Source organism: Onychomys torridus, chromosome 7, assembly GCF_903995425.1.
Source record: "Onychomys torridus chromosome 7, mOncTor1.1, whole genome shotgun sequence".
NCBI lineage: Eukaryota > Metazoa > Chordata > Mammalia > Rodentia > Cricetidae > Onychomys > Onychomys torridus.
The window spans coordinates 16,272,978-16,290,363 of record NC_050449.1 but is presented as its reverse complement, the minus strand read 5'-3'; the positions used below and the strand labels follow the sequence as shown (position 1 = coordinate 16,290,363).

General features: G+C 49.6%; 1 protein-coding gene across 2 annotated transcripts in view; it reads right to left on the bottom strand.

The window, feature by feature from the left end:
* Positions 1-14,120, bottom strand: part of Slc44a2 (solute carrier family 44 member 2) — a 36,026-nt gene extending 21,906 nt beyond the window's left edge. For both annotated transcript variants that reach the window (XM_036192334.1, XM_036192335.1), the window contains exon 1: positions 13,996-14,120. In XM_036192334.1, coding sequence (XP_036048227.1) covers positions 13,996-14,026 — 31 coding nt within the window. In that variant the 5' untranslated portion in view covers positions 14,027-14,120. The remainder of the gene's footprint in view (positions 1-13,995) is intronic.
* Between the last annotated feature and the right edge of the window lie 3,266 nt (positions 14,121-17,386).

Below are 17,386 nucleotides of genomic sequence, written 5' to 3'. Positions count from 1 at the left end.
TGCTGAGGACTGGAGTTCAGTTCCCAGCACCCACAAGACAGCTCCTCCTGAAACTCCACACACACCCCTCTTCCTACCTTTAAGGGCACCAGGTACACGGTAAACATATATACTTGCAGGTACTTGGGCATACACATAAAATAAAAGTAAATAAATATTTTTAAGCATTTTAAAACTTTGAGCAGGCCACTGTGGCACACTTTTAATCCCAGCACTCTGGAGGCAGAGACAAGTGGACCTCTATGAGTTCCAGGCCAACCTGGTCTACATAGCAAGTTCTAAGCCTGTCAGTGTTACACAGTGAGACACTGTCAAAAAACAGAAGGCAAACCAAACCAAGAATTTAAAGTTGGCCTGGTGTCACACACCTGTGACACAGCATTAAGAAGGTGCCCTCGCTGGGCAGTGGTGGTGAACCCCTTCAATCCCAGCACTCAGGAGGAGAGGCAGGTGGATCTCTGAGTTCTAGGCCAGAAAAGCCAAGGCTACAGGCCACACAGAGAAACTCTGTCTCCAAAAACTGGGGAAGAAGAAGAAGAAGAAGAAGAAGAAGAAGAAGAAGAAGAAGAAGAAGAAGAAGAAGAAGAAGGAGGAGGGGAGGAGGAGGAGGAAGAGGAGGAGGAGGAGGAAGAGGAGAAGATGATGACGACCTGGAGTTCATGCTGGCCTCAGCTACATCGTAAATTGAGGGTGAGCCTCAGCTACGATTTTTCAGTCCACAGATAACGCAAAAATGTCTAAGTCGGTGTGCTTGATATGTAAGTGGGAGAAAATAGCCCTGACTCAGAGGCAGACAAATTCCACAGGAATTAATCACACAAATATATAAAACCTCAAACTGGGGTTGGGGATTTAGCTCAGTGGTAGAGCACTTGCCTAGCAAGCATAAGGCCCAGGGTTCAGTCCTCAGCTCAGCTCAGGTTTAAAAAAAACAACTAGAAGTGTGAAGAAGCTCCAGGAAACGGCGTCTCTGACAGGAAGGCTGGAAGGGCAGGTGGGAGGCGAGCTAAGAAGCACTAGATGTTTCCAGTGTCGACTGGGATGCCTGGAGGAGGGACAGCCAGTGGAGAGACACTGCTGACACCTTTCGATCCACTTCCCACGGGAAACCCATCCCTGCCAGCTCTAAGTGTCCACCCCCAACTCAGGATTGATGGCAAGCGGGAGCCACAGAGAATGGCTGAGCAAGAAGAAAAGACCTATCCAGGGAGAGCCAATGGAGTCTATTGTCTAGCAGCGGACAGTTCTCTCTCAGAGAAAGATGGAACTCGGGTTAACCTTCAGACAGAATTTAGAACGCAGGAGGGGTGAAATGGCTCAGAAGTAGAGGGGCTTGCCGCCAAGACTGATGACTTGAGTTCCATCCCCAGGCCCAACATGCTGAAGGCAAAGAACTGAGTCCTGCAAGTTTTCCTGACCTCTGACCTCTGTGTGCATGCTATGAAGTGAGCGCGGTTGCCTGCAGCCCCCACACATAATAAATGAATGTAAACTCTATTTAAACTAGAGAAGGCATCCAGAATGGGCTTGGCTCAGGCCTGACACTGAGGCCTCTCAGGAAAGAAACGAGAATGTTCCCATCGGATGCGCTCCAGTAGCTCTCATTAAACTCAGCTGCTTGGGGATGAGAAAGGTAGGAAGCCGCAAAAGCTAACCGTTTCTGATCATAGAGGCTGATCCAATACTTACAGGACGGGAAAGGGCTGGGTCTTTGCAACCACAATGCCAGATGGTAAGAACAGAAAGTCAGAAAGCAGAGAGAGAAGGAAGTGGCCAAAGCACCTGCCTAGGAGGCAGGAAGTCCTGCTCTACTCCCGGGGTTGAATAATCTCAGCCCCTGGGAAACAGAGAATAGAAAGTTCAAGGTCATTGGCTGGGGCGACAGATAAACGGGTAAGGGCACTCAATACACAACCATGGAGACCCCAGATTGAATTCTAAGAATCCATTTAAGAAGTGAGGCACTCAGCTGGGTGTGGTGGCGCGCACGCCTTTATTCCCAGTTCTCAGGAGGTAGAGGCAGGAGGACCCCTGAGTTCCAGGCCAGCCTGGTCTACAGAGGGAGTTCTAGGACAGTCAGGGCTACACAGAGAAACCCTTGGTGGGACACGGACACGGACACGGACACACACACACACACACACACACACACACACACACACACACCAGACTGATGGATGGAGGCCTTGTATGTAGCAGTCTCCTCTGCCACACATAGATGAAAACATCTATCCTGTAGGGAAGCTCCTTAAACAAGGAGGGAAACAAAAAGCAAGCAGCTTCAAAAGCTCACTGAGACTGATGACCCCCCCCTCCCTGCCAGAGTAAACAGTAAAAGCTGAGGGCCTCTAAGAGGGGGTGAAGCTGAGCCACAAAGGTGGTGCCCATCAGAGGAAAGCTACAAACAGACAAAAAGCTGTCTGGGAGAGGTTTAGACCCACTGAGGCACCTTGGAAGACACTCTCCAGCCTGTGCAGCTGCCTGCAGGCTGTGCAGTGTGCTCAGGTCCCCAGCTGTGTGAGCTGTCACCCACGCTGGGGTGGGCCTTGGGGATGCAGCTGCCTTGGAGTCGTTTTCGCTCCTGTGAGTGACCCCTCACCCATATTCCTGTAGGTAACCCCAACAAAACTCACTGGGCCGGGCGGTGGTGGCGCACGCCTGTAATCCCAGCACTCAGGAGGCAGAGCCAGGCAGATCTCTGTGAGTTCGAGGCCAGCCTGGTCTACAGAGCGAGATCCAGGACAGGCTCTAAAAGCTACATAGAGAAACCCTGTCTCGAGAAACCAAAAACCAAACCAAAACAACAACAACAACAAAAACCCTCATTGGCTTGACAAGTTAGTCTGTGTGGGCTCCCTATCTGGGGTGAGTAGTGTGTTTCCTGTCCCCAGGAAATAGTGTTATACATCAGGCATATGCTAAGCATGGTGACACATACCATTAATCTCAGTAAGTTCCTGGCCAGCCAGGATTACATATGATACCCTTAAAAAAAGAAAGAAGAAGGAAGAAGGAAAGAAGGAAGGAAGGAAGGAAGAAAGGAAGAAGGAAGGAAGGAAGGAAGGAAGGAAGGAAAGAAGGAGAAAGGAAGAAGGAAGGAAGGAGGAAGGAAGGAAGGAAGGAAGGAAGGAAGGAAGGAAGGAAGAAGGAAGGAAGGAAGGAGGAAGGAGGAAGGAAGAAGGAAGGAAGAAGGAAGGAAGGAAGGAAGGAAGAAGGAAGGAGGAAGGAAGGAAGGAAGGAAGAAGGAAGGAAGGAAGGAGGAAGGAAGGAAGGAAGGAAGGAAGGAAGAAGGAAGGAAAAAGAAAGGTGCATGCCTGTCACCTCAGCCATCACTGGAGTGGGACAGGTGGATTCTGGGAGCTCATTGATTGACCAGCTTAACCATCAAGTAAGATGAGAGACCCTGACTTAAGGAAAAGGGTAGAGAGTAATAGAGAAAAACAGGGTTGCCCTCAGTACTCTATGCTCACATGCTCACACCACACACAAAAAGAAAACAGTATGGCTGGGCAGTGGTGGTGCACGCCATAATCCCAGCACTCAGGAGGCAGAGTGGATCTCTGTGAGTTTGAGGCCAGCCTGGGCTACAGAGCTAGTCCAGGACAGGCTCCAAAAGCTACAGAGAAACCCTGTCTCGAAACACTCCCCCCCAAAAGAAAGGAAGAAAGAAAGAAAACAGAATGGATTGGGGCCACCCTTGGCCTGGTGAGATGGCCCAGAGCAGAATCCTGCAGGTTGCACTCCGCCTTAGCCTTGAAACTCAAGGCACAAACGTGTACACAATAAATAATTCTTTTTTTTCTGTTGAGAACAGGGTCTCTTTACATGGCCCTGGCTGTTCTGGAACTCACTCTGTGGACCAGCTGGCCTAGAACTCACAGAGAACCACTTGTCTCTGCTGGGATTAAAAGTCATGCCCCACCATACCAGGCAAGATACAATTTTTTCAAAAGCTGCCTGAGCACATGAGACTTTGTCATAGCAAAACCACAAGGAGACTAGAAACATGGTTCAGTAGGTAAGAGCTCATACTGCTCTTACAGAGGATCTGAGTTCCTTCCGGTAGCTCTGGCTCCAGGGGATCAAACACCTCTGGCCTCCTCTGGTGCTTGCTGCTCACTAGCTCTTGCTCACGCAGATGCTTGCTAGATGCTGCTCTCTTCCTCTCCCTCCCTCCGTCTTCCTCTCTCTCTCTCCTTCACACACACACACACACACACACACACACACACACATACACACACACATACACACACACACACACACACACACACACACACACACACATACACACACACACACACACACACACACACACACACACACACACACACACACACACACACACACACATACACACACACAGGGTAGAGTGGTAAATAAAATGAAAATAGAAAAGGCTAATGTAGCCAGGCAGTGGGGGCACACGCCTTTAATCCAGTACTTGGGAGGCAGAAGCAGGTGAATCTCTGTAGTTCGAGGCCAGCCTGAAAGAAGGAAGGAAGGAAGGAAGGAAGGAAGGAAGGAAGGAAGGAAGGAAGGAAAGAAGGAAGGAAGGAAGGAAGGCAAGCCAATGTAAGTATGATTCCACTTGGTGGGGAGGTAAACTGAGGCCATTTGGTTTATCCACACGGCTGGTGAGTGACATAGATTGGATTGACAGAGAGGCCGTTAGTGTCTAGTCTGGCAATTCTCTGGTAGCTCCTGCGTGTGGGGTTTGAATGCAGCCTGTGCATCTGCAGCTCCAGCCCCACTGGGAGGTGTTAAGATAATGACTGAGTGCAAACAGTTGGGCCTTTGGGAGGTGATTAGGAAAAGTGAAGTGTGCCTCTGGGTTGAGCCCTAGTGGCTTGAAAATAGAGCTGGGTCTGCTGGTGGCACAGGACTGTCACCCTTGCTATGAGGACACTGGAGCACGACAAGTTCAAGCACGGAAGAGGGCAAGGCCACTCCTCACGCGGTCACCATTCTCTCCCCGCACAGTGGCTGCCCTGTGACCACCTCAGGTTCCGCTGTCTCACCCTCCCCATGGGATGGACGTCAACTGTGATCCAAAAAAATGATTTCTCCTTGTACCCCACCCCAAAAAAGGTCAGCTTTGCCAGCTTAGTGAGACCCTGTCTCCACACAGAGAGAGAGACAGAGACAGAGAGAGAGACAGAGAGACAGAGAGAGACAGAGAGAGACAGAGAGAGAGAAAGAGAGAGAGAGAGACAGACAGAGAGACAGAGAGACAGAGAGAGCGAGACAGAGAGACAGAGAGACAGAGAGACAGAGAGAGCGAGACAGAGAGACAGAGAGACAGAGAGACAGAGAGACAGACAGAGACAGAGAGACAGAGAGACAGAGAGAGAGAGAGAGAGAGAGAGAGAGAGAGAGAGCAAGCACATGACTACTCAGCTGTAGAACTTTGCCTAGAATCCACCATTGAGGGCTGGGGATGCGGCTCCTGGTAGAGCATCTGCCTGATACCCCTGTGCAGGCTAGTTTCATGACAACTTGACCCAGCTAGAGTCATCTAAGAGGGACCCCAAGTGAGAAAATGCCTCTCTGATGGCTATTCTTGGTTGTCGACTTAACTACATCTGGAACTAAAACCCAAAAATAGAGGGTATACCTGTGAGGAATCTTCTGCTTTATTTTAAGTAAGAAGATGTACTTTTTAAAATTAATTAATTTATTTTTCTATTATCAGCTCGATAGAGTATAAATTCTTATCTTAATAGTGAAATGTTTCACTGAGGCTTGCTCAGTAATTGAGTAAAACCAAAACTTATTATAAGCCACAGTCATCCTAGGGTCCCCCCTGCTAGGTAGCCTCCCTGGTTCTGTGGATTGCAGTCTGATTGTTCTTTGCTTTATATCTAGAATCCACTTATGAGTGAGTACATACCATGTTTGTCCTTCTGGGTTTGGATTACCTCACTCAGGATGATATTTTCTAGTTCCACCCATTTGCCTGCAAATTTCATGATGTCATTGTTTTTCTCTGCTGAGTAGTACTCCATTGTGTATATGTACCACATTTTCTTAATCCATTCTTCAGTTGATGGGCATCTAGGTTGTTTCCAGGTTCTGGCTATTTCAAATAGTGCTGCTATGAACATAGTTGAGCATGTATGTTTGTGGTACTATTGAGCATTCCTTGGGTATATGCCCACACTTTTTTTTTTCTTCTGGTTTTTAGAGAGAGGGTTTCTCTGTGTAGTTTTGGTGCCTGTCCTGGATCTTTATCTGTTGACCAGGCTGGCCTCAAACTCACAGAGATCCGCCTGGCTCTGCCTCCTGAGTGCTGGGATAAAAGGTGTGCGCCACTGCCATCCGGCTGGAAGATGCACTTCTAATTCAGATCTTTGAGGCAGGAAGACACACCTTTAACCCAAATCTAACCTGGATCATGAGTTCTGCTGGATACCTATGGACCTAGAAGAAGGAAGAGCTTGCTCTTCCATTGTTTGATCTTACCATGCTGGAAAGTCCACTCCTCCATAGGCATCGGAGCCTACTTCTTTGGGATTCCAGTGTATACTGAAGGCCAGCTGAGACATCCAACCTCGTGGACTGAGCAAGTACTGGATTCTTAGACTTTCCCTTCACTGACAGTCATTGTTGGATTAGCTGGAGCACACAGCCTGTTAAGTCATTCCAATGAATCCCCTTCTACACATATAGAGAAGTTCATTCTGGAAATTCTGTTACTCTAGACTCTAGAGAATCTTAATACAGACTCTGTAAGATCTGGCTGTAGGGCATTTTCTTAACTAGTGATTGATGGGGGAGGGTCTAGCCCATTGTGGGTGGGGACACCCCTGGGCTGGTGATCCCAGGCTGAGCAAGTCATGAGGTACAAGCCAGCAAGCAGCACCCTCCATGGCCTCTGCATCAGCTCCTGCCTCCAGGTTCCTGCCTGTTTTGAGTTCCTTCTTCATTTAGTTCCTGAAGCTAGCTTGTCAGTGGACTGTGATTCAAGATATGCAAACCAAATAAACCCTTTCCTCTCCAAGTTGCTTTTGGTCATGGTGTTTCATTACAGCAACAGTAAGCCTAAGACAATCCCTCAGAAAGGTATGGGAGTGTGGGTCAGTGGTGGAACGCCTGCTGAGAACCCCCCAGTGGGCAGTCGAAGGCATGGCTCCAAGGGAGCGCATTTGCCCCCCACGGCAGTGGCCCTGGGTTCCATCCCTAGTCACGGCAAGAACAAAAACAGCACACATGTGTGGCTCCCCGACTCCTGGGTTTCTTCAGATGAAGCCCGTGACCCTGGAATTAACTGGAACCTAGTCCTCATTTTGTATAATCTACCTAATCTTCTGTATGAGGTTAAGAGCAAAAGAGACCAGGCCAAGACTCAGGGAGAGGCAATGGTGGCGGGGAAGAGGAGGAGGCTGGACTGAGAGAACAGTGTGGAAGGTCCTGCCGGGCTGGGCATGAGGGCTCATCCACCCAAGCACAGTGTGGGGGAGATAAGGGAACCCACACAGGCAGCCTGTCATAAAGCGTTTGCCAGGACATCAAGTGACACCCAGCCCCCACAACTCCTAACACTGGCTAAGTCAAGGGCTCCAGTGTCCAAGGCCTCGCCCACACAGCCCCTGCCTTCCCAGAAGTCTGGGCCTGGCCTACAAAATGGAAATCTCAGCCGCTCAGACAAGTCCTTCTGACAAGGATTTGGGGGCAGTGCCCATGCAATGAAGGTATGAAGAGAGAAAGATAGAGGAAAGGGCCAGGTGGTTGATGATCCCAGCACTCGGGTAACAGAGTCAGGAGGATGGTAAAATTGAGGCCAGTTGAGGCTGCAGAGTGAATTCTAGACCAGCCTGAGCTTCCCTCAAAAAGTTAATAATAAATTAATCAGTTAAGGGTTGAGGATTTAGCTCAGTGGTAGAGTGCTTGCCTAGCAAGTGCTAAGGTCCTGGGTTCGATCCTCAGCTCAAAAGAAAAAAATAATAATCAATTAAAAGCTGGGCATAGTGGCGCATGCCACTTAACCTCAGCATTCAGGAACTGGAGACAGTCAGATCTCTGTGAGTTCAGGCTAGCCTGGTTACATGTTGAGCTCCAGGACACCCTGGGTTAAGCAGAGAGAACCTGTTTCAGAAAATGAACAAATGAATAAACAAATCCCTTACCCTCACTTCCTGTACCGGGAGAGGTGAGTATTTTTCTCTCCCTCCAGATGCTGTCTCTAGCTACAGACCCAGCACATCTGTAACCCTCTATCTCCTAACTGCTGCCATGATCTTGGTGCTGGGATGGATGAAAGGAATGCCTCACCCTGGGGTCTCGTCCACACCTCTAGTTTCACCTCCCACACTGTTCCCTCTTGGCTAATTCACACGGGTAACAAAACTGCATATTGTTCCTCCCTAGCAAAGCAGGGATACTCTTATCCTTGGACAAAGCTAAAAAGTATATATTTAAACAATTTTCTGTTGGTGTTTTGTTTTTATTTCCCTCCCCTCCCCAAAACAGAGTTTCTCTGTGTAGCCTGGATGTCCTAGAACTTGCTCTTTAGACCAGGCTAGTCTTGAACTCCCAGAGATCCGCCTGCCTCTGCCTCCCAAGTATTGAGATTAGAGGTTAAAGTGTGCACCATCACTGCCTGGCCCAAAATTTTGACATTAAATCTATTCACTTTATTTTACATGAGTGTCTTGCCAGCAAGCATTATGTCTGTGTACAATGCATGAGCTTGGTGCCTGCAGAGGTCAGAAAAGAGAACCAGGTCCCCTGGTTGTGAGCCACCATGTGGGTGCTGGAAAAGAAGGGTCCTCTGCAAGAGCAGCCAGTGCTCTTACACTGAGCCAGCTCTTAGTCCTGCTACACTGTATTTCACTGGGCACTGGCTGCTTCTGCAGAGGACCCTTTCCCAGCACCTCACAGTGGCTCACAACCATCCACAACTCCAGGTCTAGAGGACCCAATACTCTCCTCTGACTCCTGTGGGCACTAAGAATCCATGTGGCACAGAAATTTGTTCAGGCAAAATACCCATACACATAAAATAAAAAATGATGCCGGGCGGTGGTGGCCCATGCCTTTAATCCCAGCACTCGGGAGGCAGAGGCAGGCGGATCTCTGTGAGTTTGAGGCCAGCCTGGGCTACCAAGTGAGTTCCAGGAAAGGCGCAAAGCTACACAGAGAAACCCTGTTTCCAAAAACAAACAAACAAACAAACAAAAAAATGAATCTAAAAAGATACAGATGTGTCAGGGGTGGGGTGGGGTGGGAGATGGGGAGTCCCGGAGAAACGGCTTAGTGGGTAAAAGCCTTGGCCTGAAGCATAAAAACCTGAGTTCCAGTCCCCAGTACCCACATAAAAGCTGAGGGTAAAAACTGTACCAGGCTTAGGGACAGACAGTGCCTCGGGAAATATGCTGGAGAGCTGGAGAGCTCAGCAAGCAAAGGCACTGCTGCCAAGCCTGATGCCCTGAGCACCATGCTCCAAAGTCAAACTCTAAAAGGCGTGAACTCACTTCCGTGGCCTGTCCGCACACACACAATGCAAGAGTAAATGTATTTTTAAAATCTTACGAAAGCGGAACAGAGGGAAACACCAGGTGACAACCTGTGGTCTCTACAAATGTACACATGAGCACACCCCCCCAAAAGTATTTATGTGGATAGGGGGTACTCGCCAGGCCCTGCCCCTCTCTAAGGATTGACAGGTAGCAACCATTGCTGGGGAGGGAGAGATTTTCCTCAGTGATGTGGCCACTGGTAAGGAGCCCACAGCCCTCACTCCTCACCCCCCACCACTCACTGTATATGTCTCTCTCTCACACACACACAAAAATACATAAACCGGAAAATACATGGGCCGGGCGATGGTGGCACACACCTTTAATCCCATCATTTGGGAGGCAGAGGCAGGCGGAGCTCTGTGAATGAGGCCGGCTTGGTCTACAGAGGGAAAACACACAGAGTAAAAGGGGCTGGTTGGAAAGAGAGAGGGAACAGAGGGAGTGGGAGGAGACTAGAGGGGTGAATATGATCAAAGAACATCATGTGTGTTATAAAAATATCATAGTGACGCGGAGCACATGGCTTAGTAGTTAAGAACACTTGCTGAGCCCTGGCTGTCTTGGGACTCACTATGTAGACCAGGCTGGCCTCAAACTCACAGAGATCTGCCTGCTTCCCAGTGCTGGGACTAAAGATGTGCACCATCACACCCAGCTTTTATTTCTTTATTTTTATTTGTGTTCAAGTGTGTGGTGCACTTGGAGGAGGATGTGAAAGCCTATAGAGTTGGAATGAGTTACAAGTGGTATTTGCCATTTGGGTGCTGGGAATCAAACTCAGGTCCTCTGCTAGAGCAGCGAACACTCACAACCACTGAGCTATCTAATCAGGTCCTTAATTAATTAATTAATTAGTTAATTAATTAATTAATTGAGGCAGGCTTTCGTGTAGCCTAGCCTGGCCTCAAACTCATGTGTAGCCAACGATGACCTTGAGCTCTAATCCTCCTGCCCCCCCTCCTGGGAGCTGGGACACCACCACCTGGTTTATGAGGTGCAGGGGCTGAAACCTGAAGATCCTTGTATGCCTGGCAAGCACTGTGCCAATAGCTACAAACCTAGCTGAAGAAGTCTGCTTTTTAGCCAAGCTTCACTATGTGTTCCCCTGCTTTGAGTTCTAGAATCTTCTCTTGCTTATGTCAAGGCTGGGCTGGCAGGAAGGCTGTGCCATTAAAGACACTGGCCAGGCCCTGAGCCCTTTCCGGTGGAGCTGCTACCTTCTTCCAGAATCACGTTATCTGCTGGGAAAGGCACTTCCTGCCCTGCCCAGTCATGCCTCACTCTGTTCCCTGACAGAGGTTTGCCTGTTCATTAGTTCATAGATAAGCTATGTCCTCCATGCCACCAGCCCCAGGGTCACCTGAGCACACAATGCCTTCCCAGATATGAAAATGCAAGTCTGGCTAGGCATGGTGGCACATGCCTGTCATCTCTGCACTTACAAGGTGGAGCAAGATGATAAAGTGAAGGTCATTCTTGGCTAGGTAGTCAGTTCAATTCCAGCCTGCTCTACCTGTGAGCCAGTGTCAAAAGACAACCAACCATTAGCATTATGCATAGTGATGCAGGCTCAGAGAGCTCATCCAGTCACCCAGAGTCATAGAGCATGTAAAGATCAGAACCTTAACAGGTAGTGGTGGTGCCCAGCACTGGGAGGCAGAGGCAGGCAGGTGAGTTCCATGCCAGCATGGTCTACTGAGTGAGTTCCAGGACAGCCAGAGCTATGCAGAGAAACCCTGAAACCCTGTCTCAAACAAATAAACAAACAAAAACTAGAACCTTGATTTGAAGCTGGGTCTATATGAAACCATTCCCATTGGGCACAATGACCAATGGGAAGTCACTGTTCATACGTACGATTAGCCATTGTGTCCAAGAGCAATCTGACACTGAGCTGTAGCCCAACTGGTAGAGTGCTCATCCAGCACACAGGAAAGCCTGGGTTCCTTCCTCAGCACTGAATAACCTGGGTGTGGTGGTGCACATCTATAATCCCAAAATTCCAAAGTTGAAGGGGAGAGGATTAGTCATTTGGCTACACTGTGAATTTAGAGAGAAACCTTAAACTATTTTGCAGGAATGTGATGGGGATGTCTACACAGTCCAGGTTTTTCATTTTTGGTGAGGTGGGCTAAGTTACAGGCAAAGCAAGATCCTGCCTATAGTACAGCATGGTGGCCTGAAATTCCAGCTACGCTAAAGGCTGAGGCACAAAGGGAAGATCAAGTTTAAGGCTGAGTTACACAGCAAGACCTATGCCACCAATTTGCATGCTTGAGGCTCGGGGTTCATTCAATCCTTAGTATCCATAAAGAAGGAAGAAAGAGAGGGGAAGGAAAAACTCCACTTGCAAGCAGCCAAGTAGGATGGTGGGCCTGGAAGCCAGGGAGATCTCTTCCACAGGCTCCCCAAGTCTGAGGAAAATATTAAGCAAGCTTGTGGTTTGTTTGCTGTTCCTTCTGCCTGGAAGACACTTGTCTCCATTCATCTCTCCAACATTCATCTCTTAAAATAGACCCTAGTGGCTCTTCCACGCATGATGTCTTCCCCGTTGCTCTACAACCTTAACAACCTACAATTACGTGTTCATTCTCTTGTCCACTCCTACGCGGTCTGAGGTTTCTCTGCTTAGTGGACTGCTGTGTTCCCTGGCAGACCATTGCCTGTGAAAGGTTCGCTCAATTCTTGGAGGTCTGAAGTTGGGGGTGTTTGGCTGAGCAACAGAATGAGATCTAGACCCAGCCACTTGCTGAACATGCTTGAGGCCTTGGGTTTCGGCAATGCACCCGCGAGACCTTGAGGGTCCAGTCCCAGCCTGAGCATGGCATTGCCTTGAGTTCCAGTCTGCGCTTGCAGAGCTTGCTTCGGGCCCTGGGTTACACACACTTACACACACACACACACACACACACACACACACACACACACACACACACACACACACACACACAGTGCTTTCTGAGCATGCGCGACACCATCTGGGTTCCAGTTCTCACTAAATACAAAAGAATCACCAGCTTTCAACCCTATCGTGTATTGACCAGGCTCGAGGCCCTGAGTTCCACCCTACACAATATATAGCTTCCCTCTGCACCGCCCCCCACCCCCAAACACACGTGCACATAAAAACAGTCTCACCCTTTGGCCAAATTCAAGCCTGGGCAAATCCTATCTTTGTTTACTCTGCCCCATTCTTATTCCAAACTGACTTCAAGATTATCAACGACACCCTCAGGTGCGATATCCAAGCGTACTCAGGCTCCTAGACTAAAATTCCCACATCAGAGACAGACAGCCACACCCAAGAGCGGCACAGCAAGGACTCCAGAGCCTGGGGGGCAGCGAGCCTCTCTGGTGGTCTGGGGCTGGCAACTTCAAGCACCGCAGGAGGTCCCTGGGAGGCTAGGTCCTTTAGGCTGGGCAGGGTGGGTCGCAGCCTCTCTCATCTGCCCATTCTCTTTTTTCTTTAGGGCACAGTACGGGGACCGAGGAGGAGGCTCAGGGAGAGCCGACTTGCTTTTCTAGTTATTTTTGAGCCGTTTCCGGCCCACTCCCCAAGACTCGAGCGTCTAGCAGTTTCCAGGAAGTTCCTGTCACACAAAGTGGGAGATCGGGGGAGGGACAGAGCCCCTCTGCCATAGTCTCAGCCATGCTACTTAAGGCTCATGACAGATTTGGGCCCAGGGAGCCCAAAATAGATAAGAGGAAGGAGGCTCAGAGTTCAACACCCGTTCGTGGGAATCCGGACGGAGTCGGGGCGGGGTGAGAAAGCCGCATCCTGGCCCCACCCCCACCTTCAAGTGGCTGAGGCCGTCCTCAGGCCTCACGGAGGGTAGGGTCCCGGTCTCCTGGAACCCTTAAAACTACAGACACCTGCAATAATCCGCCTTGGCGGGGAAAGTTTCTGAATTGCTCCCCGCTTGTCCCTCATCAAAAGCTCCTCGTGTCTGCCCTTCCCTGACCGGATGAGCGCCCAACTCCAGTACACAGGTGCGTCCAACCTTGCCTCAGTTTCCCCACCAAAGCTTGGGATCGCTACTGCTGGATGTAAATGGCAGAGATGCAGAGAACGTTGGGCTCTGGAGGAGACGGGACATGTGGCGAGGTCGGGGCCCTGTTCTTGCCCACACCCGAAGCTATGACCGCCGCGCCTCCCCTCCCCCGCCCACCATCTAATCCGCCCAGATAACGGGACCTCCAGGGGAGGAGCATGCGCCGGACTCCCCGGCCCATCGCTCAGGAGGGAGTACGCTTGAGGATCCTAGGGAAGGGACAACCCGGGCTGGGGCCAAACGCTCCGGCTGAGCCAGCGCGGGATGCAGAGGCCTGAGGGCGCGGGCAGGAGGGCCTCCGTCTGGCTGCAGCCACGAGTGTTTTGTTTTAAGGCTCTGAGATGTCGTCCTTCCTCAAAGCCCCTTCCTCTCCTGCCCAAGTGGGCACAGGCGACCTCCAGGCCGGAGGAGATTCCTACCATAGACTGCATCCTTCCGATCGTCCTCCATGGCCGCAACCCGAGGGGAGCCGAGTCCAAGGCAGCACGACCCCTACCCAGGAGGGCGGGAGACGCCGCGCGCTGCAGGCCCCGCCCTGCCCGGCTGGCCCCGCCCCCAGAGCGCACGCCAATGGGAGCCCCGCGCCGGAGGGGGCGTGGCCAGGGCCCGGAGTTGCGGGGCTGCCACCTCTCAGTTTCCAGTCCGCTCTCACTGTGGACTCCTTGGTGACCCGCAGCTAGTGAGTTGCATCTGCTTGTCAGTGGTTCTTGTTTGTATGTTTTGTTGTTTTCGAGACAGGGTTTCTCTGTGTAGCGCTGGCTGACTAGAACTCACTCTGTAGACCAGGCTTCCGAGTGCTGGGATTAAAGGTGTGAGCCACTACTGCCCAGAAAGTCAGCCTTTTTTTTTTTTTTTTTTTCTGTGTGTGTGTGTGTGTGTGTGTGTGTGTGTGTGTGTGTGTGTGTGTGTGTGTGTGTGTGTGTGTGTGTGTGTGTGTGTCTCGAGACAGGGTTTCTCTGTGTAGCTTTGTGCCTGTCCTGGATCTCGCTTTGTAGACCAGGCTGGCCTCGAACTCACAGAGATCCGCCTGGCTCTGCCTGGAATTAAAGGCGTGAGCCACCCACCACCTCCTGGCTCAGAAAGTCATTCTTTGTTCCTGGTACTGAGCTCTGACTGTGAGCTAGAGAACTGAAAAAACAAAAACAAACAAACAAAAAAAAACTTGTGTTCATTCATCAGATTGGCAAGAATTTGAGTTTGAACACAAATAAAAAAGGAGCCGGGCAGTGGTGGTGCACGCCTTTGATTCCAGCACTCCGGAGGCAGAGCCAGGCGGATCTCTGTGAATTCGAGGCCAGCCTGGGCTACCAAATGAGTTCCAGGAAAGGCGCAAAGCTACACCAGGAAAACCTGCCTCAAAAAAAAAAAAAAATGGAAAGTGGGTCCCAGCAAGATGGTGCAGCAGGTAAAGGCACTTGCCACAAAGTGTAACAACTTGAGTCCCATCTCCAAAACCCATAGGGTGCGAGGAGAACAGAAACTCCTGCAAGCTGTCATCTGACCACCACACGTGCATAGTGGCACAGACAATTTTTTTAGGTGTAAAAGTGCCAGGCAGTGATGGAGCACACCTTTAATCCCAGCCCTCGAGAGTTGGAGGCAGAGGCAGGGTATCTGGTCAGCCTGGTCTACAGACTGAGTTCCAGGACAGCCAGGGAATTGTAGAGAAACCCTGTCTTGGAAAGCAACATGCTGGGCCATGGTGGCACACGCCTTTGATCCCAGCACTCAGGAGGCAGAGGCAGGTGGATCTCTGTGAGTTCGAGGCCAGCCTGGTCTATAGAACAAGATCCAGGACAGGCACCAAAACAACATAGAGAAACCCTGTCTCGAAAAACCAAAACCAAAACCAAATAAAAAAGAAAGAAAAACAAACAAACAAACAAAAAGTAAGAGAAATAGTTAAAATTGAAAATGCTTAAAATGAGAAAGAGAAGAGGATGTGGCTTTGGGTAGAACCCTTGCCTGGCGTGTGTAAGGCTCCCGGCCTCCATCCCCAGATACTGCAAAGAAAGAGAGGAAAGGCGGGGGAGGGGAGAGGCATGCGGCTGTAAGAGAGTCTGGTAGTAGAGGGTGGGGCTTCATGCACTGTGGAAAGAAGCAAAGAGGACGTGGGCAAGGTATACAAATAGATCAGAACTTCCAGGTCATCTTTGGCTGTACAGCCAGTTTCAGGAAAGACTGGGCTACATGAAACCATCTCAAAAACTTAAATAGAGCTGGGTGGTGGTGGCCCACACCTTTAATTCTAGCACTCGGAAGGCAGAGGCAGGTGGATCTTTGAGTTCTAGGCCAGGCTGGTCTACAGAGCGAGTTCCAGGACAGCCAGGACCACACAATACCCTGTCTCAAAAAAAAAAAAAAAAACAAAAAACAAAAAAAAAACAAAAAAAAGAGAACGGACCCGAACACTCTGCCTGAGGCCAACCCAGGGCCCAGCTGCCAATCCTGCAAAACCCAACAACTTGGAGGTGTTGGTGAGATTACCCTACTAAACAACCTGCTCAGCTGAGATCCATCAGGGAGAGGATTCAGAATCCTACAATCTGTAGTCTGAGGAAAGAAGATCAGCTGAGGAGTTGATGAAGGAGCAAAATGTGACCTGAGAACACAAAAGAAGGCCCTGCCCAGCCACCAAACCAGATCACCAAAATCATAAGCCTACCCTACACCAAGGAGTTGGGTGTACATTACCATTTATTTGGCTGAACACTGAGGTGGTACTTGATCTGAGCTGGAAGTATAAGAAGAAACCAAACTGAAGCCATTTTGGATAGAACTTCTATTTTGAATAAGGGTCAAGTAAAGTTTAAGTACCCAAGACCTCCCCAGACCTCCCTGGGTAACTGACATCACTGGTATCCTGGTTGGCAAGTTGAGATGTGAATGGTGGATAAGCCGCCCCACTATACTCGAGTAAACCAACCAATGAAGACAAGATAAATGTGCCACAGAACAGTGTTCCTAGGAAAGTCCCTTATCCCTGAATCCTGATTGGTGGAAAATGGAACTGTAACATGGCACAGATGTTTGCAATTTTCAGCCTTAAAAGCCCTGTGACATTCTGGAGCAGGGTCACATAGTTCAGTTCCTGAGTCTGTTCTGATTGATCAGTAGTGGCTTGATTACAATACATTCTTGTCATCTGAAAAAAAAAAAGCAATGGGTTCTGCAGATTGACTATATGTGACATCTTCCATAAAGATAGTTTTTTGTTTTTTTTTTTTTCCTTGAGTCAGTAAAGGTAACAGCATCATTTTTGGGTCAGTAGTATTGTGCCCTTGTTTTCTCCCTAAATCATCGGCTTATTTTTCTCCTGGGTGTCTCTTCTTGATGAGTTTGTTGTCTATCTTCAGACTCTTCATTTGTCTGGGGGTCTCTGGGATGCTGTCCTGGTCGGATGCATTGGAGCAGGAGCCATCTGGGACTTCACTCATTTTCTGGAAAAATACAAGTATAGCCTCCCCCTGGTGTTAGAACATCAGGCCCTTCCCATCAATTAGTTTCTAGATCTTTCCATTTAGCATATATTTTATGCTGTGTATCCTGTAGGGTAAAATGCTTTTGGGCAATAGAAGCCTTATCCTTTTGTTTGTTTGTTTGTTTGTTTGTTTGTTTTTTGAGACAGGGTTTCTCTGTGTAGCTTTGCGCCTTTTCTGGAACTCACTTAGTAGTCCAGGCTGGCCTGGAACTCACAGAGATCTGCCTGCCTCTGCCTCCCGAGTGTTGGGATCAAAGGCGTGCGCCACTACCGACCAATCGGCCATATCACATCTTTATAGCAACTTCCTAGTGTGGGGAAAGAACTCA